The 21,504-nt window shown below is 45.4% G+C and overlaps 1 protein-coding gene across 1 annotated transcript; it reads right to left on the bottom strand.

The window, feature by feature from the left end:
• Positions 1-1,177: 1,177 nt before the first annotated feature.
• Positions 1,178-19,762, bottom strand: LOC148323897 (zinc transporter ZIP10-like). The gene is made up of 11 exons (XM_088315647.1): positions 19,648-19,762; positions 13,969-14,053; positions 10,326-11,335; positions 9,597-9,774; positions 5,656-5,831; positions 5,015-5,188; positions 4,515-4,623; positions 4,161-4,445; positions 3,543-3,623; positions 2,485-2,675; positions 1,178-2,199 (listed from the first exon to the last, which is right to left on the bottom strand). The coding sequence occupies exons 1-11, from the start codon at positions 19,741-19,743 to the stop codon at positions 2,047-2,049; spliced, it is 2,538 nt and encodes an 845-aa protein (XP_088171773.1). The 5' UTR covers positions 19,744-19,762; the 3' UTR covers positions 1,178-2,046.
• Between the last annotated feature and the right edge of the window lie 1,742 nt (positions 19,763-21,504).

The raw sequence follows: 21,504 nt of genomic DNA on the forward strand, positions 1-21,504 counted from the left end.
CCCGTTGAACAAACGACTAAAGGCAAAGTGTTTTGAAAAGAGAAAAAAAGCAAGCATAAAAACAGTCATGACATCATCATATGGAATGTAAAAGTAAACTTTTTTTTTTTTTTGCCACTTTGTGGCTTCAGTTCAATTGCGCTGCTCCTTCTCATGTGCGCACGATGACCACCTGGGGGCAGCATAATGCAGACGGAGGGAAATACTGCACATGGAGATGGTCTCTGCTAAATAGTACAGCAGTTAAATTGTTCTTTGCAGAGGTTGCCAAACACGCCTGTGAGTCTTGTCCATCTACATGTGTAGCTGCATCATTTGTGGTCAAATATGCGTTGTTATAACGCGGCAATGTCGATTTTCATTGGTTGTTAGCATGAAGCTAGCGGAGCATCCGAAGGCAAAGTTCTGCGGTGGTTTGAAATGCATGTTTAGTTTAGTTTCGTCAACTCGGAAGCGGGAGAGGCAAGAAGGAGCGCCAAGTCGTTTTTTTCTTTTGGGAAAAATTGCTGAGAAGTGAGTTGAGTTTGCCGTCACCATATGACGCTCGTATCTTAGATTTATTCTCACAAGAACGACAGCGCATGTCTAAAAAAAACAAAAATTGGTGGGTCGGGAAACTCAACTCTCGAGGCGCCAGTGCACTACTTGTTGTGAAAATATTCCGCGAGCTGCTCAGTGACAAGCCTTCATTGAAACATTCATGACGTCATCGAGTGGTTTGACGAGCCCAAGCACCTTTTTTGTTCACATGATTACGTTTTACGACGACTCCCACTTTTTAGTCGCCCATCATGAAAAACATGCTGAGCAAATTTCATGTTGTTAAGGAGCTTCATTTTCAACAACAACAACAAAAAAATCAAGAACAAGTTGGCTTTTAAAAGATTTCTGAAAATGAGCGAAGACACGCAGAGCAAATTTTATGTTGCAAAGTTAAACTGAGTTGAGCCTGACGTTTGAAATAATTTTGGAAAAACTTTTAGAGCTCATGCCAGCGATGCAAACGAATGACTTTTTGGTGCCAATAAACTACAGCGTGAAAGTGTTGTCATTGGTTGCTTACGTCACAATTAACAGTACATGCAGAAAGACACGGAGAATCTTACGTGGAGGGAAACGCTTTTTCACGGGAGAGTAATGATTGGACGCCGACGCCGCGCAAAAAACCCCCAAAAAACATCCTTACGTTGTTTGACAAAACCCAAACTTTGTTGGCGAGTTACATGTTGTCTTGCACGATTCCAAAAAGTAAAAACTACGCCAAAGTACCACTGAGTGTAAACTAAATTTAACGCACCCCAAAAAAAGACAAAACAGAACAAAAAAAACGGATAAGACTCGAGAAAGGTCTCTTGTAGCTCGCCATCATCAGCTCATTGCTAACTACAGTAACACAAACATGAACGGCGTCCATTTTCTGGGCAATCGTCCAACATACTTTGGCAGGGGTGGCGTGTGGCTTTAAGTGCAACCGGGGCCCCCCAAAAATAAAAATAAAAAATGGAAAAAAGGACAAAGAGCGGTGACAAACGCGTCTCGCAGTTGTTGGGACGAAAGACAAAAATGATTTTCAAATACGGAGCCACAAAGGATGGCGCAGGACAGGCATCGGCGAACGGTCCGCCCTCAAAATGGCCGCTTGAAATCGAAAAGTCTGACTTGGCAATCAATCTATGCAGGGGGCGCTAGTGAGCAAGTTCGGAAGGGGCGTGTCCTCGTGGAGGGCCTCGAAAATAGGTCAGGTCAATTTTGACATGAAGGAGGGACAAAATGTTGAGCGTTCAGGCACGTAGAAGCCCCCAAAACGACCTTTGCACTTTTAAGATCCGCGCTTGCTTTGACGCGGCAGCTTAAGAGCTGCCAAAACAAGTTTCAGAGGAGCTCAACGCTTTGCCCCAATCTGGGTAGGCGGCTCACTTGTGCTTTCGGGAGTAATGTTTTGACGGAAGACGAATAAACGTGACAAATGACATTGAGGTCATGAAAGCGACGCCAAGAAGAAGAATACTGAAAAGCTCCGCGCTTCGTTTCCCCGCTGGCGTCGTTTCAAAAGCCAAAGTCGAAGACGATGCGGTCCTCGAAGATGGCGATGAGCAGCATGATGCCGAAGCCGGTCAGCATTCCCAAGTTCTGCAGGATAAAGTGTCCCAGCTGGCAGCGCTTGTGCACTTCGCTGTCGCCGTGGAGCAACTCGGGCAGCTGCCGAGAAGCAGGTGGCCGTTAGCATGCGAACAAATTCACGCGGCACTCCATCGGCGCAAACGGGTTGAGCGAGCGGGCAAAATATTTGTCCAATTTGAACGTTCGTGTCACGGACGGGAAATAAGATGACGCTTGGCAAAATTCGCTTGACATATTTCTTCTGGCAAAAAGATCATTTTCTCGTGTTTTGGGCGTGAAAGCAACTCATGTTGCACGCGCTGATGTGCAAGAAGACAACTTTGCGCCGTTCTTGAGGGTGGCGTGCATCGAGCGTCTTCTTACCATATCCACCAGCGCCACGTAGAGGAACATTCCGGCCGTGATGGCGAAGATCCAGCTGGTGACGTTGTGCGTGTACTGGCCCACGGCGGTGCCGATCAGCATTCCCACGTAGGCCATGAGCGCCGACAGCAGGTTGTACACGATGGCCTGCTTCACCGACATGCCCGCCTTCAGCAGCACCGCAAAGTCACCTGAAAACGCAAACACAATCAAAAGCTGCGCGCTCAATTTCTGCGGAACGGAATGAAGTGTTTAGAGTTGCTTCAATGAAAAGGGGCGGGGCCACGTGCGTGATGTCACATGAGGCACACCGCTTCAAGTGTCGCGACCTCACGTTCGGTCACGAAATTCACCCGAGAAAGGAGAATAAATGGCCCATTTGTTTCACGGAGGGGCTTTTCGGCGGCAAAGACTCCTCAGCGCTCTCCCACCTGAGCCGCCTCCTCCTCCTCCTAACATTGCGCTCATGATTACGCACGTGAGCCGACTTTAGCCGCGTCTCAGCGGCGGCCTACATTTGCCTCACCGCGTGTGACAAGTGGCCTCTTTTTCTTGCTAATTCTCAGCGTGAATAAATGAGCCCTCCGCTGTCAGCTGCCAATCAAAACCTCGGCTCGCCTTTTCTTGCCCTCCTCACTTGCCGAGCCGCCCGAGTCCTCCGCCGCAATTAAAAAAAAAAAAAAAGTCATCCCTGGCCGCTAATTCGTTTCACCCGGGTGGTTGAAGAAGCCTCCGATGGGCGTCTTTTTGCCTTTTGCTTTTTTTTGCCCGGCGGCCAATCGGAGGTGGGAAAAAAAAAATAATAAGCTTGAGACGCTACTGGCGTTCGACATCTGGATTCATGGAGTGCCTGCCGTGAAAACACGAGGCCATCCTCTCTCGTCGTGACAATTTACAGAGGAATCCGTTTTCCAAGGAGCTCTTTGAAATCTTACCACTAATTTACAACTGAAAAAAAAACAAACACACTCCTAAAGGGCATTAGGAATGAAAAAGTTGAAAAAAGCATCTCGTCCAACGACGTGTTTGGTTTGGACTTGCTGGCGTGCGCCACTTACCGAGTTCGTGAGGTAGTTCGTGGCAGAAAACCGCCACGGAAGTACTGATGCCTCCTGTGAGGTTTGCGCTGAACGCTGCGCCTGAAAAGCACAAAGTTCACAATGTCAGCGACGCCCGAAGGCAAATTGGATTCCAAGACAAGACGGCGACAAAGTGGTTGCTCGCGCTGTTGCGCGCCTTTTGGACTTTTAATCGTGGCAGCCTGCAGGACATTTTGTGGCTCGCGTCTGATTTCAACGCAAACGTCGGCGCTCATTCTTCGAGCCAAACAAAAAGTTTTCGCTTTTTTGTTTCAGGATGAACTCAAAATGCGCTCCAACCTTTTGCGGCTCAACTTTCTTTGACCTTCTCTGAAGCGAATTTTTCCTTATTTTTAGCAAAATTTGCGGTTCTCCCGCGAGAAACTGAATGGCAACATTCTCGACGGCTGCTTGATGCATAAATTAGCCCGGGTTGTTGGACGATTTTAGGAGAGTTCACATTTTGCATTTTTTTGTTTCAATCATTCAGAGCAACGCGATGCGATGAGTTGCTGTAGGCCGTCCCCGCTTTCTATAGTTGTGGCTCGCATCTCCGTCGTCACGACTGGCCAGGAAAGCGGCAACGTTGGCTCGTACCGATGGCCAGCCCATCGCTGAAGTTATGCATGCCGTCGCCCATGATGACCATCCAGGCGATGCTGGCGATTCCGGCGTCCTTCATCTCCTGATCCGAGTGGCAGTGGCCGCCGTGGGAGTGGGCGTGGCCGGGCTGCTCTGTCTTGCGCCCGTTGACCTTCTCGGGCGACCGGCGGCCGTCGGGTTTCAGCGGCGTCTTGGTGGTGGGCGAGTCGGGCGGCGCCAACTCCGTGAGCTGCGTGTCGTTGTGCTCGTTGTCGCACGAGACGCCGCTGCCGTCGGGGTCTAAAACGCCACGGCGATGTCATGAGTGGCGGGCGGGACCAGGCCAACGTCGGACCGAGCGCTACTCACCGTCGCCGAGCGTCCTCAGGTGCACCCATTCAGCGTCGGAGCGGCGATTTAATTTGTGATCGGACAACTTCCTGCCAATCTTGCCCTCCTCGCTCGCTTTTTTCGCAGCCTTCCAACAACAACAAAAAAAGTCGCGACTTCAGCACAAGCACAAATTTGATTGATTCAAGTTCTTAAGTCAAAAAGGAGGAACTGTGATGCATCCCTCTCGGAAAAGTGAAAATTGAATTTTACTTTTCCAAACTGAAAATTTACTTTTGCAGAATTTTGCCCCCCTTCCAATCAGATTTTGATAAGAGCAGAAAATGCAGAAATCTATTTTCATAATCAGACAGCAAAGTAAAGATAAATACTCAAGTAAAGTACAGTTACTTGAGACAAAATGCAGTAATGGACATTTTTATTCCCGCCGATGATTTTTAATGGCCCAGCCTTCAAAGTGTGGCAAGAAAATCTGCGCCAGCGTAATCCGTCTGGAGCCAGTTGGCGTTTGGTCTCACCCTTCGATCCTTGTAGTGCTTAAACATGCCGATACAATGCTCGAAAATGAAGAGGAGGTAAATGCCGGCCAGCGCCGTCAGGCCCTTCCACACTCCATCAAAGTCACTGGCCAGATCGCCGCCGCCGCCGCCGCCGTGCTCGTGATCGTGCTCGTGGTCGTGCTGCCCTTGAGACTGGAGACAAAAGAAAGCAAACGCTTGCGATGCAGCGCGCCTGTCAAAAATCAAGGCCGCAAGCTCTCCTAACTTCCAAGGATCACGTTAACATTGTTGCCTCTAATCTTGTCATTCGCTTTTTCTCAATGTGATCAAAGACGATCTTTGAATGCAAACGTATTATTCGGCCATACTCGCTTCATCCGTGGCCTCGAAACGCCGCGTCATGGCACATTGATCATTTGCCAGGTTTGTGCGCACATCACAAAAAAAAAAAAAATCTTTCAAAAACATAACTGATAGCACACAAGCTTGATTTCTTTGGGGAAATTTTCTTAATTAAATTCACATGAATTTTGAATCCCAACAGGCATGCCATTGAGTCTTTCAAGCCTAAAACGATCCAGTTTGATTTGAGGCCTCAAATGGAAATAGTTTGAGTTCACCCCCCCCAAAGTGTTTTGTGTGTTTTCCGATTGACTCACGTGAGGCAGAAGGTGAAGGAGGGCGTCGCCGCTGAGGGTGCCCACAGCCAGCGCCACCAGGAAGGTGAGCAGGAACTTGAAGCAGGACTGCTTGAGGATGGGCACCAGAACAACTCCCAGCAGAGACAGCAGGCTGATGATGGTGATGGACACGAAGCCCCACACCCACGTCCACACTGCCCACAAAAAAAAAATAAAAAAATCAAGACAACAGCGGACGCCGAGTCCTTGCTTGCTCTTTTCTGCTACTCTTTTTCTCCCGACGCCTGAAAGCGGCAAAGTGCTCCCTTTGAGGCTTTTCAATCCGCCTAACCTGGTGATGACACGCGGCCCAAAGTAAGAAACTTGAAAACGCCATTTCAGCACATTCACACTGAACGCCGCGCCATCATTTAAAAAGTGTCAAAAGAGCGCAAGGCCAAAGTGACTTTTTGGTCACAGGGGACAAAATGTTTAATGTAGGATGAAATTCAATGTCACACCAGTGCCGGTGTGTTTGCTAAACCGTCACCAGTGACATTTGCCCATGGGCTTTTATCGACCGAAACGCGGCGCGCGTGGAATGCGCGCCAACGGCTGCCAGTCGACGAGCGTTCGCAAAGAAAAAACGCAAGTTTGAGGCCAACTGAATGCTAACGGTAAAATGCAACGACGGAAGTGCAGTCAAAGGCAGACCGGGACCCGGGCTGATCATTTCATGAACAACACTGGCGGGACGATGTCGGAAGGGTGCAAAGGTCGCGGACGGACGACGGACAAGCAAAATCGGCTAAACTGTTCGTCCCGCTCAGAAACGTGTTGAGATTTTTATGTGTTCATTTAGCAGAAAAAATGTCAGCCCGTTTCGCTTCAATGGCACGCAAATACCTTCAAATGTTTTTTCTTTTCTCGGCTTAAATATTTTTGAGTCGCAATCGTGCCGTGCCAGCTTGACGCTAGACAAAGCTTTGCAAGATGATACGGTCGTCTTCTTGCAAGTTGGACTGCCTTGCATTCAAGGATGCGTCTCTCCAAAAAAATGAAATCCCTAATCAGTGCAAAAATGGCACTGGCTCCGCCTCTCCTTGTCGAATGGACCCCAGGTGGGGACGTTTGTGAGCAGACGATGTGTCTTACGCGCGACGGAATTCTCTTTGGAGAGACGGAATCAAGCCGTCACCGTCTCATTAAGCAGCTGTCGGATTTAAGAAACATTTGGAAAGAAACGGCAAAACAGGCACGAGCGCGTCTTGGCAGGCGTTGATCCCGCTGACACTTGTGGGGGGGCTGCCATGTGGTAGACCACTCGCTCACGGTCACCCCCCCCCAAAAAAAGGGGGGGGGGGCATTTACGTCAATGTCAATGCTCGCTCAAAGTTCACGGGAGACTCATGAATGCAGCGGAGATGAACGACACCAAATATCTTTGCTGAAGTCTTGAGGCCTCTCGGCGGACTTTCGTCACATTCAGCAGAAAAAAAAAAAATTATTTCCCCAAATAATTCCGAAACACATTTTAGAGCTGCAATTTCAATACGACGATCGCACAAAGTTTCCACCATCGCAACTTGATGCCGGTCCGAGTCGCCTTTGATGCTTTGTTGATGCGTCACGAAAAGCAACGTGAAGTGAGGCCCAACGGCTCCAAAACACATCGAGCGGCCGAGCGGCGGCCGCTGACGTTGTCCGCCTCTTAAAACTTGTCTTGATGTTGCAAAAGTTGCGCTGCTCATAAAAGTCGGACAATCCCTTGAGAGGGCGGCAGAGCGCGTCCACGTTTACGAGTCCGCCTCGTCGTTAGGGAGGAGAAATTCTCACTTTTCTCCTTTTATTGTTGCCGCAGTTTTGGGTGCGGCTTGGAAAAGCCGAGACAAGCTCCAGTTGACCGCGAGGCCAATGTGATCCGAGCGCGCCGTCACGCTCGACGCGGCTCGTCCACATCTCTATCTCATTAGCCGCACATGCGGCTGCGAGTTTCCATACCGCGCGTGAATTTTGTTTTCCAGCAGGTGGCGGCGTCGATGCCGCGGTCCACATCCTGTCTCCAATCACGACTCACTTAAGCGCGCCTAATTGGCTCAGCGCATGAAGAGGCATTCGGGACTGCACGTTTTCCCGGCTAGCCCGCAGATGGCGGCAGGAGGCAAACGCAAGAAAGCCCCCGTGGCGCATCGCCATGCCGATGGATGAATCTTGCCACGGCCTTTCTGGCTTTTCCGCTAACGAGGCCCAATTTTCGCCCTTCCCGACTGGCTCGGACCATCTTCCTTGTTAACATTTCCATCTTTCAAACAGGCACCTCCAAAGTACAATGCTTTTTTTGAACGTGCATTTTCGATCTTCGCCGACGACATGTCGCTAAAAGAGTCGGAAAAGGTTTTCCTTAGTTGTACGCGTAGTCATCATGCAAACGGAAGACATATTGAGTATTTTCCCGGGACATGCAACTCATTTACTGCATTGTGTGTGACTTAAACCAAAAGACAAATTAATCAGTGGTTTTGAGCTTGCCAATTTATGATAAAGTTAAACAAATATTCTCTTCTTTGATGTTATCAGCATTAAAGCAGCAAAAATGATTTTAATCAATGTACTCTTTTTCTTTCCTACCCGATTAATCAGCTAAGAGAATTGATTTCCGCTGCGGTCGCAACCGGCATGCAGATTTTGTGAATCGTTCAAATTGCAGCAAACTTTATGACTTCATGAACATTGTTCTCCATCCTGTAACTAATTAACTCAAAACAACATCATCATCTTCCTTCTCAAAGGCCTCTGTGTGCAGTTTGGAAAGAGGAGACAAACCTTCCCCAGACTGTCACGGCTGCTAACAAAGGCGGTTCGAAACTGCAACCGAAATGCACAAAATACGTTTTGTTTTTTTTGCATTTCAACAGTTAACCTCACCACAAATGAGCAAAAAAAACTTTTGTTAATTCTACTGTAGCTTTACGGAAAGCTCCTGGAAGCAATTTATGGGATTGTGGCGTTATCCACATTTCATAAATTCCCCAGCGTGACCGTTAGGAATTTGTGACATTCACAAAATCGTGGCCATGGACGCCAGAGGACTGTTTTCATAGAGGCAGCATTTGCGTCATCGTCTTTTACGATAATATAAGAGGCCAGACCGGAAATTGACTTCAGGTCACGTAATGGATGCCTCCACAACACAAGGGGGCAGTGTTGCTCCTTTCAGCTCAATAACCTACGAGGATGCGACAAGGAAAATTGCAACTGCTCCACGCCTCTCTTGAGTGTTTTTTTTCCATTTCAGCTTTGAAAAGTCGTGTGCGCTTTTTTAATTCCTGCTTTTGGTGCTTATTTATTTTAGCAGTTGCATGGAAACAGAACGGCTTTCTGCTTCATCACTCAAGTCACAACAAATAATTCAATCACCATGAGACGATTGACTGGACGGAAGAGCAAACGTGCCGGCGGACGTGACGCGATCAACTCGCTCGTATCTTGCCCTGCGTTGTCAGAGCGTTTACTGACACGAGTGACGAGCTCACACGCAAGAATCACGTGCCGCTTCTCTTGTCCGGTTGTTTATCTCCTTTATGGCGCTGCTTTTAATTAATAAACTCTGACGACCTGCATTTGTGACATAGATTTGGTCTCAAGATAAGATGCAGTTTTAAAGTACAGTTAAGTGAGAAGAATAAAGCAGGATTCGGCTTGAAAAAAAAAAAGATAAAAAGCTCTTTTGAGTTGAGAGAATCAAATAGCGGTGAGCTCAAGTTGATAGAACCTGAACCCATTCAAGTGCGTGACGAGACTTGACATCTCCTGCCCTTCTTATTCAGAGTGAGTGCACTCCAAAGCAAAGTGTGTGTTATGCCGTCCGCCACCTCGAGCGGCGCGACGCTTCAGCCGGAAGGCTTTTGACGGCTTTTACCGTCAATCGCATCGACGCGACTGCTCGAGCGAGCCCGATCGATGCAGCGCTCGGCTCTTACCAGAACTGATATTGTCCAAGGCTTCCTGTTCCACGTCCATCTGGTGGTAATGGCGGATGCACACCCGACTGTCTATCTGGTACAGCAGGGCGGGGCACAGATAGGTGAACTGGCTCGGAGAGATGAGGGAGTCGGGACTCAGCCCGTAGTAGTGGAGGAGCTGGGTCAGGTTCAAACACTGGGACAGGAGAAGGGAGACATCGCAGGGGGTGAGTGGCATATTGGGGGGAATTGACTTTTGAAGCCTTAAATTGGAAAAAACAAGCAAATCTTTTGTTCTGAAAATGTTCGCCAGACAATATGCACGACTTCCAGTTCCGTAAGATATTTGCATGGGCAAATGCTACTTCATGTTGTCTGCACGTGACTTGGCAGCTAGGCGGGTGAAGCTCTGCAACGGTCACGTCGAATCAAAAAGTGAAGCAAAGCTACATTTGGTTTTTGTTTGATGTCCAGATTAGCATTAGCGTCAGAAAAACGTCGCATGTCGCTCAGTTGAATTTGTTGCCTACATGAGGGAAAAGACAATTCATTAAGTTTGAGGTCACTTTTTTTTTTTTTTTAATTTAATAATAAAAGACAACTTGAAACTATTTTCATTTGTGTCTCCTTTAAGACTTTAAAAGTTGAAAGCACATGAAATAGTCTGCCTATTCATTCTTGAGCATGCAAACCAACTTCATGCATCTTTGACGCGAATCATTTGTGGAGTGTATTTTGGGGCGCTACCTCCTCATGTTGGTGAGTCAAACCGGCGTGTCCAGACAGAACGGGGCCTGCGACTGTGGCGGTGTCGTGGGCGCCCGGGGCTTCTCGTTTGTGTTTATGAGAATGTCCGTGATTGTGATCGTGACCGTGATCGTGACCGTGATCGTGATCGTGATCGTGACCGTGATCGACTCCGTTTTTGTGGTCGTGGTTTTCAGCCAGGGCTGGTGTCGATGAGAGGGTTTTGTTTTGCCCTCGTTGTCCTCGGACTCTTCGCGGCTTTCTTGTCTTGTGTTTAGTGTCTGTGGGGGCAGAAGAAGACTGCAAGTCCATCTGGGACGAAGACGGATGTTCCCGGCCGGCGGGAGGCAAATCTGTGCCGGTTTGAGCACGTTCAGAATGTTGGCCGCCGTCTTCAGCATGATCGTGGCTATGCTCGGCTTCATGATGGTGATCGTGATGATGTCTACGGGTGTGCTCTCCCGATGTTCCGAGAGGTGCGCTGGCGGCGGCGAGCGGGCTGCAAGGCGTGGGCCCTTGCTCCGTGTGCGGCGCGTGCGAGCTGGGATCGTGATGCGCGCGGTCGTGGCCGTGCGAATGGAGGCCCTCCTGCACGTCGAGAATGTCGAGATGAGCGACGTGGTCGTGCCCGAGATCCTCGTGATCCACGTCGACCACTTTGACCTCGCCCAGGCCCAAGCTCACCAGGAGACTCTGAAATCCTTGGAAATCGAGCCGGTTCTTTTGGCCATAGCGCCTGAATAACTGCTCGATGTAGAAGTGCTGCTCTTCCTCTAAAGACGTCCCGCTCGGATGCGCCGACTCTGCGGTCGGCGAAGCTCTTCTCACATACGGAGCCTCGGAAATCTGCAGGTCATTGTGGGTGTGGTTGCCATGGTGATGACCGCGGTGCGGCGGATGGTGGCCGTCGCCGTGACAGTGGCTGGACTGATGGTAGAGGAAGGTGAGCACACACAGGAAACAAAATCTGGTGTGCACGTGGACTCGCATTCTGCCCGATTTCAGTTCCCCTGCAAAAAACAAAAACATTTTTTTTTTGATTGGTTTGAATTAAAAATGTCTTCAACTCACCCACACATTTTGTGAGCAACCTTAAGCGATGACTACAACTCTCATAAAAGTCGGGTTACGTCGCGGCCGTAGCAACTGAACTCAAATAACCCCGGTGCTTTTAATTGCCTATTCCGTCCACTCGTCTTTCTTTCCTCACCTCGGTTGCCAAAGTTCATTTTTGCAGAGTTCAAATGGACCTCCTCCGTACAGAATTATTCGGGCCTCGAGATTACTCGGCACAAAGAAAGAAATAGAGACGGTGACGAGGTCAGTGTCAACTAACTCAAAAAGTTCACTAAAGATATTTTGAGTCGTTGTGACGCAACGATTGACATCAAGCACAAGCTGCGTTCGTAACACAAGAAAATTCAGGAAAACGGAGCAAAGAAGGCGCCGGCACGCCGCAAACGGATGCAATATTCAAACGGTCCACATTGCATCCTTGCTCTGAGAATTACGCATCCAATAAGCAAGACAAGACTTCTGGAAGACAATCGAGTCTTGAGAGAGATGAGCAACAAATCACTCATTCTCCCCACGCCAAAAAAGCCCGAAGCGGCAATATCGGCGCAGTCAAATGATCCTCATAAGGTCTCCAGTGAAGCCCGAGGGGTGGCGGACGCAAGAATGCTGGAAGTGGGGATGACCACGAAATCGGATGTCGGATGAGCGTTGCGGCTGGCACGCGCCAAACACAGGTTGTTGGCATGCAGAAAGCAAAGCGTCTTGATCAAGCTTACACAAAATTCACAAAAGGAACGAGCTCGTATCGAATTCTGACGCGTTTCATAGAATTACAATTTGAGCTCTGAAATCGATTTTGAAATCCATCCATCAACAAAGCCGCTTCTCCTAACTCGCGAGGTTCTCGGGCGTTCCGGAGCCGACGGCAGCCGTCTTCGGGCAGTAGGCGGGGTTACACCCTGGACTGGTTGCCAGCCAATCGCAGGCCACACTCACATTCACAATCACACCGAGGGAAAATTTTGAGCGTGCATGAATGTTTTTGGAATGTGGGAGGAAAGCGAAGTACCCGGAGAAAATCCACGCAGGCACGGGGAGAACATGTAAACCGCAAACAGGAAGGCCAGAGCTCGGGATCGAACCCGGCACCTTTTAACTGTGAGGCGGACGTGCTAACCTGTCACCCACATTTTGAAATGTTTGGGGAAATAACGTGTTTCCATTCAATGCGTTCTTCACTTCAAAATAAAATCTAATTATAGTACAAAATAAAAGTAGTCAAAGAGTCTGAAATATCAGCAATGTTGTTTGCACTATTTTGCACCTCAACAATGCTGAAGACATTTTCACACGAAAAGGCGACATTAAGACGTCTTTTCACAGGAAATATTCACATGGCACATTTCAATCATCCATTCTTGCCTTGTCATTTTTTTTTTTTTTTTGCCTAATTGACCCCGTCTCTTTTCTGTCTTTCTTTCAAATCACTGATATCAGATAAGCCACTTTTCCATCAACCAGCAAACGACATCAGCACTTTATCAGTTCCTGACTATTGTCTCCTTCTGGACTTCCTCCGCCCAATACAAGATGGGAGAATAGTTGTAAAGCGACAATGAAATACGCATTTATGCTATGGTTGGCTTTTTTTTTTTTTTCAATTTGCAATGCGTGTGAAAAGATAATGGGATGTAAATGTCCTTGTGAGTGCTACAAATTGTTTCCAATAATGTCAAATAGAGTTGAGTTGACTCGTGTGCGGCGGCGGCAGCGGCAGCGGTTTACAATCTCAAATAAAAGTGCATGAAGGAAACGGACGAGGAGCTACTTACCTCTTCAGCTCGTTGAATGAAAGGTGTGAAATTACAAGCGACGTCGACTCGGACCAAAAGTTCCGCATAAAGCGTGGCCAGAAACCTACTTCATGCCTGTCCGCAGTGTTTATAAACACAAGACGGCGGTGACCTATGAACCTCACTGCTGATAGGGCCGTGTAAAACAAGATCACACCCTCTAAGCACGCACAGAGCCCGACTTTGTTTGCTTGATTACAACGGACTTGTCAACTTAGAGGAGGGAGCAGGAAAAAAAACAAAAAACGAGATGTCATTTGATTTGTATTGTGGATATTTGTGGGCTGCAAATGTGGAATTTTGGTTGCTATACCGCAACTAGTCACTGACAAAAAAGAGGAAAAAAGTTTAAAAAAAAAAAACAACAAAAAAAAAAACTGAATCACCAGTCTGAGTTGTTTGTAGTACGATGCCTGGAATTGGGCCAAAATGTTGGATTCAAACCAAAATGTCTGACTTTCGCTGAGATTATTTGGTGCAGAAAAAGTGTATATTTTGCCGTCGCAAACGATTGTCAAGCGATAACAAAAACCTCGGTTGTTATTAGCTTCCGTTTGAATTTGCCACTCGGCAAGGCAAAAACTCTCCGTATCGTCCAACGAAAAATGCAGACGAAACATGGCGCCCCCCCCAATATATAAAGACGACGGGATGACTTCATTGACACCGATTCTTCCTTTCCTGGAATACGCGGCGGTTCACTGTACTCTATTTCAAGAAACTTTTCAATGTCGGGGATATTACGCTGCGAAAAGAATCCAATGGTAACTCACGTGAATATTCTTTCTTCTTTTTGGGACCCCCCCGTTCTGATGTTGCAATTTGAGGGGCTTTTCCAGCTCTTCTCAAAGCTGCACTCTGAAAAAAAAAAAAAAAATACGAATAAAACAGCTGTTAATGATACTAGTTGAGTTATCGTTTTTCATAGGTTGCCTTGCATCGACTCAAATTAAGTAGCCATGTGTTTGAAATTGCTAATGTTTCTTCATAAGCTAATGAGACCAAAACGAATTCCATCGAGGGTTCGCTCGGTGCCCGGCTGGCACTTCCAAATGAAGCGAGCGCTCGTTCGGTGGCCACACGGTGACCTTCTGACTTTGAGCAACTTGTGGAACGGTAAAAGCGAACACGTGCTAGCTGCATTGAAGCCTTGTGGACTTGAGGGGGTAGAAATGGTAAACGGACAACCAACACAACAAGCCAACCTTTGTGTAACGTCCATTCATCAAAGAGAAACTCAAGGTAATGTTTCAAGCTATTTTTTCCCTCTGAATTCATCAAAACAACGACTCATTTTACAATAACGAATCTGTCCAACGATGCAAAGTCAATGGTCGTTTGACACGTTTCAAAAAAAAAAAAATTATGCCCCAGTAATGGATTTTTTATGAGTGCTCAGAATGTTAAATAAAATTAAAAAAATGTGGACTGTTTGCCCTTTTATTTACGTCTCTCAAACGATTAAACGTAAAGCAGTAAAAGCCTTTTTTTTTTTTTTGCGGCAGTGCCCGTGTCAATTCCAGGTCAGCGACGGCAGCGGGATTCCAGTTATTTCTCCCAGAAGGGAAAAGCTGCTTCATGATTCTCACATGACCAATTGGTTTGTTTCTCGTGTCAGTATCAAGCATGTGAGCGCAGGAAAACGGGCTGGGAAACCGAAAGCGCCGGAATGGCACGGAATGACGCTTCACATTTACGGCAACTGGACGCCATTTTGTCGGCTCAACCGCTTGAGCAGGTTTCCGATTATTTCATGCAACTCAGTTTGAAAAAAAAGAGAACTGTAATGTACACTGATGAATGATTTTCATTTTGACGAAAACCTTTTGACGTTAAAAGGCGACTTTCAATAAATGTGCAACGTGTTGATTTGAAATAAATGAACTTTTCGATGATATTCGAATTTATTGGTCGTCGTGTTTTGTGATCAAGACCCTTGCACACGATGAGCGCAAAGAGATTCACGTTGGCAGAAAGGCATTAAAAAAATTCGGAAATACTTTTTTTTTTGTTTTTTAATGAAGATGGGTCAGTTAACAAAATTCTTAAATAAGAGAAAAAGGGAACCAGAATGAAGACTGACCAGCCACAAATATGATAAAGTTTAAAATTCCATTGTTTGTAACATGGATGAGCAGGCAGGTACTTAAAAAAAACAAAACTTTTTTTCCCCTTTCGCACTCCTTTTATTCTTTCACCAGCGACAAACCAGAAGAACAGAAATGATTTGCATTCAGCCATCTGTTTGAGTGGGACTATTTTGTACGTGCTACTGAAACGGTTTACGGCCAAATTTGGCAATCAGGCCAAACGAGGAATTGAAGTAAGTAAACAGAATAATCACTTTAAGAAGCGTTAAACAAAAACCACAAAAAATAAAAAAATAACTGCTAACTTACCTCTCGACAAAACACCGCAACCAAATGTACACCCTTGCGCCCAAGGTAAGACCACGAAATGCTTTCAAGTCCAGAAGCTCAACTTATTTGTTGAGGACGTAGGGAGGTACTGTGTGTGTGTGTGTGTGTGTGTGTGTGCGCGCATGTGGGGGTGTGTGTGTCTCAGGTGACCATGTTTACATGAGAATAACCTAATCAAATAATTTTATTTCTTTGCATTTTTGTTACGTTTAAATGACAAATGACAACATTGACAAAGTCAATCTCAAACTGTAAATAATAAAATATATAATAAAGATAATAAAAGTGCAAATTTGGATTGTTTGCGAACGCGCCGCAGAGTATAAAAACACTTTGTCAAGCTCTGAATTTGGAGCGGAAGCAAGAGTGGCAACCGGACGTGACGTTGGCATTTCAAACGGGACGCAGCCGATTTCACGTGTTTTCAAACTTTTTGGTTCCCGGGAGCGAGAAAAATTAGTTCAAGGACCACCTCAAAATGGAGGCAGATTGCAATTGAACGATTCAAAAGTTGCCTAGTTTCAGTTTCCAGGGAAAATCTGGAACGTCGCGATGACATTTTTTTTTTCTTTAAACAGAAAAAAGTCTTAATGTACTGACAATAAAGTCCCAGCCTTTGAAAGAGCAAAAGCCATTTTATCAGGATAAACAATCGAGAGAGATAACGACAAAGTGGTTTATGATACTGAAGTCCAAGTTTAACAAAGTCACATTTTAACAAAATGCAACCTTCTCCTCATATTTGTCGTGTACGCTGGAAAAGACGCCATTATTGCCCAGTCGTGTGGTACGTTTCAAATTTTTACAACAACGGCGATCACGACAGCTGAAATTAGCAAAGCTCGCCGCATTTGCAGCTTGTTTTCGTACTCGCACGCCGACACGGACGGAAAAGGAATTTAGCGTTACGTCGTACGTCCTCTGTAAAAATGCAGAAGTCAATTTGTTGACTAGACGGCTCATTTCGAAATCACAATTATGTTTGTGCCTTTTTTCCCCCTCACCCAAACAAAATGATCGAATAATTTCATGTGAATGCAAAGTTCACATTTCAGCCTGTGAAAGTGTCATGCAAGTTCTCACGTCTGTCATGGACAGACGTGGGAAAAAAAAAAAAGACGATTGTAATCCTCGCAGGGCTGTCATATTTCACTGCATTAGTTTGATCAAAGAGTCGCAGTGTGGGAAGGTTGTGACACGGAGCAGATTGGCGCCAGTGTGTGAAAAACAATGAAGCCGGCAGCCTGCTCCACACTTCTATATGTTTACCAGATAGCGAAGCGCTCGCCAATTGTGACCTTTGCTGAGGTGAGGCGGAAAATAGCTGGCAAAACATTCACCGCTGCCTCGCTTGGCTGACGGGCACAATTTCGTACGCGTACCACCAATCATTTGCCTCCCTTCAAATTCAAATTTTTTTTTTAATCCAGACCTGGGGACAGTAATCACAAATGGAGTTGAAATTGGGTGGACATCTCTGTCCCAAGAGGACGCACAAAAAAAAAGTCTTAAGGACGCAACGTGAAGTTTTGGTTTGAGACGGCCATTGTGAACAAATTCCAGGTCTCGTACGTTGACGAGCTCCCATACCGGAATTTACCCAAATGAGCCGCAAACTGTCTCAGAGATCCTCAATAGATGCGCCACACAACACGCTTACTTGAAACTTACGAAAATAATTAAGATGCTTTGAAAATGGGCTTTTTAAGTAGCAGCTTTAATATGATGCGCTATTGACGTTAGACTAAGTTTTGCTAGTTTGGGCCGCAAGGGCTTTTTTTTTTTTTTTAAAGGTATATAAAACTTACTGACGTGAATTGTGTACATTGTTAAGGACTATGACTTTAGAGCATGTTTATTCTTTTTGAAAACACTGTCAGATGACTTTTTCTTTATTGCACTCCTCAAGTGTTGGAATTTCCTTTTCGCTCACCTGCAGGCTGTCAGTGGTGAGCAAACATCACGAGTGAGTGGAAGTAAGAAAGATGGCCATAGTATAGCCAACATGACAGCGACGCACAATACATTCATTATGAGGCCTTTTCAAGTTACACTTAAGGCCCATCAAACATTTCCAGTAATGTGGAAAAAATATATTTGGACTTATTAGACTATCCCAATACAAAACTTGCATGTGAGGTTTTTACTTTTGGCCATTTGGGGGCGCAATCCTCATGTAGTATCTGTGACTTTGAATGCGTGTGGCTTTTATGACAAGGCTGTTCAATCATGATGCACAAACTGTTTTATTTACATGCTACTTAATTATGTTATTGCGATAGGTTCTGATCAGGTATATATTATAGAGCACAATTTTTCTTAAATTATTTTCCTAAATAGACGTAACTTTGGTGGCATCTTGTTATGACCATGAATTTAAACAAAGGATCCTTATTTTTTTATAATTCATAAGCAGTCGAGTTGTAATCCGGGATTTGATTAAATGACATCACGCCGTGTGGAGTGTCGCCAAACGTCGGAATTTGTCAAACTCCGACTGACCTTTTTAGCAGCTTTAATGTTGGACAACTAAAATGTAGGGCTCTGAATCATGTTAATGCCAAAAACTTGCAAATGGGGTTTTGTTGAGTCATGTGAATCGGAAGCAGAGCGTGCCTTCGTCTTGAAAGGGAACCATTATGTTCTTGTGAACCCACTCAATTTCATCCATTCATTTGAGTGTTTTACAGATAAATTATCATTTTGGTTTCCTACCTACCCGAAAATTATGCCCATCATGCATTGCAGGGAAGCCAACATATGTTCTATTGTTTGAAAAAGAAAAAAAAATAGTGAAAATGAACTGCAAGGCTGGACTTTTCCATCTTTGCTGAATGTTTACTCATCAGGAAATTTTTTTTAAAAACTTCCATATTTGGGTGAATATAATTGGTTTCGGAATACATCAAATTGGATTTGGAACATTTTGGAACGAGCTACTCAATTTCCAGATTGCTTGAGGAATTGATGTTAGTAAAATGCTAACAATCGTTACCCCCCCCCCCCCCTCATTTCCATTCACTTCTGTATTGCCACTTGGTGGAGATGATGCTTGTGTACTTTGATACTTCACATGCAATTTGTTTTTACATGTTCACACAATCAAACTTACAGTTTCAGAAATGTTAAGATAAAAAAAAATAATTATGGTAAGCACATTCTACACTCTCTACTCTTAGTATTTATTAATGACTGGGAAAAAAACCTAATATAAAGTAATTTTTTTTCCTGGTAGGTTTGGTGCTCATGATGACACATTTAAAGAGGTTTGAGAGATCAAAAAGCTTTCAAACGGCTGGAAAGCAACAAGGAAATGGTTGGCAATGGATGACTTAGAACATATTGGGATTGAAAACATTGCTTTTCAAATGTCTGTCTGTGTGTGCTGCGTCACTTTCTAAATGTAGTTTGCTAGCCACGAGTTAGTGAATTGGCCACTGCGGTGGAAATGCAACCGTCAATGCGGCCCCTAAATAGACCGGCAGAGTTTAGCTGACGTGCCTGACGAATGACTACTTCCCGCCCAAAAAAAAAGAGGTGCCATCAGATTTCTTTGTCCATAAATTAAATCTGTCACTGTTCAAATAAAACCAAACATCAAACAAGATGCTCGCAAACATTTACACGTTGACTCGGTTCGCTGCACGTGGCGAGGATAAACACGCTCGATGCCACCGTCAAAAAAAAAAAAAGTGCCAATATGAGCCAACAGACAAGAAAAGGAGAAGATAGTGACCGAAACAAAAGAGGACATTCCTCCACGCAGCCTCTTTTGTTCACGTTGGCGAGGAGAAGCTGCCTCGTAAGCACGGCTAAAAGTCGCTCGTAAAAAGCCAAGCAATGCGAGCTAGCACGCAGGAAATGAGTGCAGCCCCCAAACGACATGATCGTCAGTCGGAATATTTGCTAGTTGCGCTTCAACAAGTGGCGAGATGCGACGAATATCGGAGCTGCTGTCTGGCAACACGCTCGTATCCATGTTGTTTGTGGGAGTGAATGAAGAGGAGAGTAAAAGCCTTTTTGTGTCATTACCTCACTCGAGTGCCGTGTGCAGCTCCTCTCCGCTCGGTACAAAAAAAAAAAAAACTTCCGCAAATAAGACGTCAAGCGGCGGGAATGAACGCTCATTCACCAATGCTGATTACGCAGAATGTACAGCGTCACACAAGATGCGGGGCCTGCTGGTTACGTAGTTGGCGCAGGAGAAAACGGCGTCATTACTTCCTGATTACAGCAGCGAGTAGAGCAGATCGGCCAAACTTGTACAACAACAAAGCGCGATAGATACCAATTTTTTTTAACAGACGCGTAATTCCAGTCTACAAAGTGCACAGACATTTGTGGCTTACAAGTTACTGACTTGTGGCCACGAAATTAAAGTGCGCCCGTAACGCGTACGCAAAACAGCAATTCATAATGTGAACACGATTGATTTTGGATATTAAATCGAGCGCACCTTGCTAGTCCAGAAGGAATTACGGATGGGATTTCTGGCGGAGGTGCGCTTCATTTATACGGCCAGGTTGTTCAAGGATATGATATTAAACTAAATTAAATTTGTATTTTGTGTGCTCATTATACTTGTTTCCTGTTAAGCAGGCATTTACACTTTCTGTGTCAATATAAAAGCAGACAAACATTCACATGGTTTTGTGTGCCAGAAGTATGAGTTCAAATTGATAACCTTTTAATAATATGATTTTTGATCACACTCAAAAATTAGTTATTAGTTATATTTAGATCAGGATGAAAAGTTAGCAAGCGCTACACCGGTGCGAGGCTGTCGAAAATCTGTGTAGCCCCAGTTAAGCCTCTTCAGCGTTTTATTTGATATTCTAAAATATATTGTGAAATTATTTTGTCATCCTGGGTGAGAGAGAAAATCCCGGAGCGTTCCATGTTAGCAAGACGTGTTATGACTCTTTCATGTATCATGTCACATTGACCTGACGCCTCTCAGTGTTTAAAAGCTCAAGTTACTCAGTGACACATTGTCAGTATGTCAAGCTTTCTTCTTTCTTTCATGTCTTCTGAATCCAGCCCTGCTTTGTTTTTGCTTTGAATTTTTTTTTATAACCAGACTTAGTTCGCAACTTTCGTCTCCTGTCTGCTTCTATGTCCAAATCCTGCTCCTCACGTGACCACATGAGAAGGACAACAATAGTGTTGAAGATTTAAAAAAACTAAAAGTGTATGGATTCTCACATAACATAGAGTAAGAATGGCCGAGCACAGTCTGCATCGATTTCCCCATCGACATCTCCACTCGCGATCCTTTTTGTTTACTTTGGACTCATGATGTGCTATATCCAAGTAATCAATGGATTGACACGCGCGGCACAAAGCAATTCGTCAGTTAATATGGCGTGAAATGATTTTGCGTTCCTTGTTAGGATATGAACAACTGACTTTAGCTGCGAGCGTCTCAAATGCGGCGGATGATGGTTTTGTGTGTGTGTGTGTGTGTGTGTGTGTGTGTTGGGTCATCGTCTCAGCAATTTAATATTGGAAGTTTGATCCATCACACTGGATTTATTGTGCAGTGCCGACAGCTATGATGAACTTCGGGTTCCCCTCAGTGGATAGAATCGAGCGAATAATCCCAACACCAAAATTAGAGAGTTAATAGGGAGCAGTCAACTTTGGGAATGTTTTTTTTTTTAAATTTTTTGCAATCGTGGTGAAAACGGTTGCGCACGCTCGCAGGTTAGACAAGACAACAACACAAATAAATCGCAGACACCACTTTCAATGAATCAACACTAAATTTCGTGAACACTTCTACCATAACAGGACATGCCAACAAAAGTCTCAAGGACTCACATCCGCAATTCAGGTTTGAAGCACCACTATTAGTTATTACTTTAATAACACCGATGGCCAAAATCA

The sequence above is a fragment of the Idiotropiscis lumnitzeri genome, chromosome 14, assembly GCF_059441095.1.
Source record: "Idiotropiscis lumnitzeri isolate Australia: NSW breed Sydney's pygmy pipehorse chromosome 14, RoL_Ilum_1.0, whole genome shotgun sequence".
In the NCBI taxonomy this organism is placed as follows: Eukaryota; Metazoa; Chordata; class Actinopteri; order Syngnathiformes; family Syngnathidae; genus Idiotropiscis; species Idiotropiscis lumnitzeri.

What these genes read in the sequence shown, in the direction of transcription:
- LOC148323897 (XM_088315647.1), bottom strand. Translation starts at nt 19,743, where the DNA reads ATGAGCGTTCATTCCCGCCGCTTGACGTCTTATTTGCGGAAGTTTTTT. An exon ending in AAAGAAGAAAGAATATTCAC is followed by an intron (nt 11,336 to 13,968) that starts GTGAGTTACCAT and finishes TGTTTTTTGCAG; the next exon opens with GGGAACTGAAATCGGGCAGA. An exon ending in TGACTCACCAACATGAGGAG is followed by an intron (nt 9,775 to 10,325) that starts GTAGCGCCCCAA and finishes CTCCTGTCCCAG; the next exon opens with TGTTTGAACCTGACCCAGCT.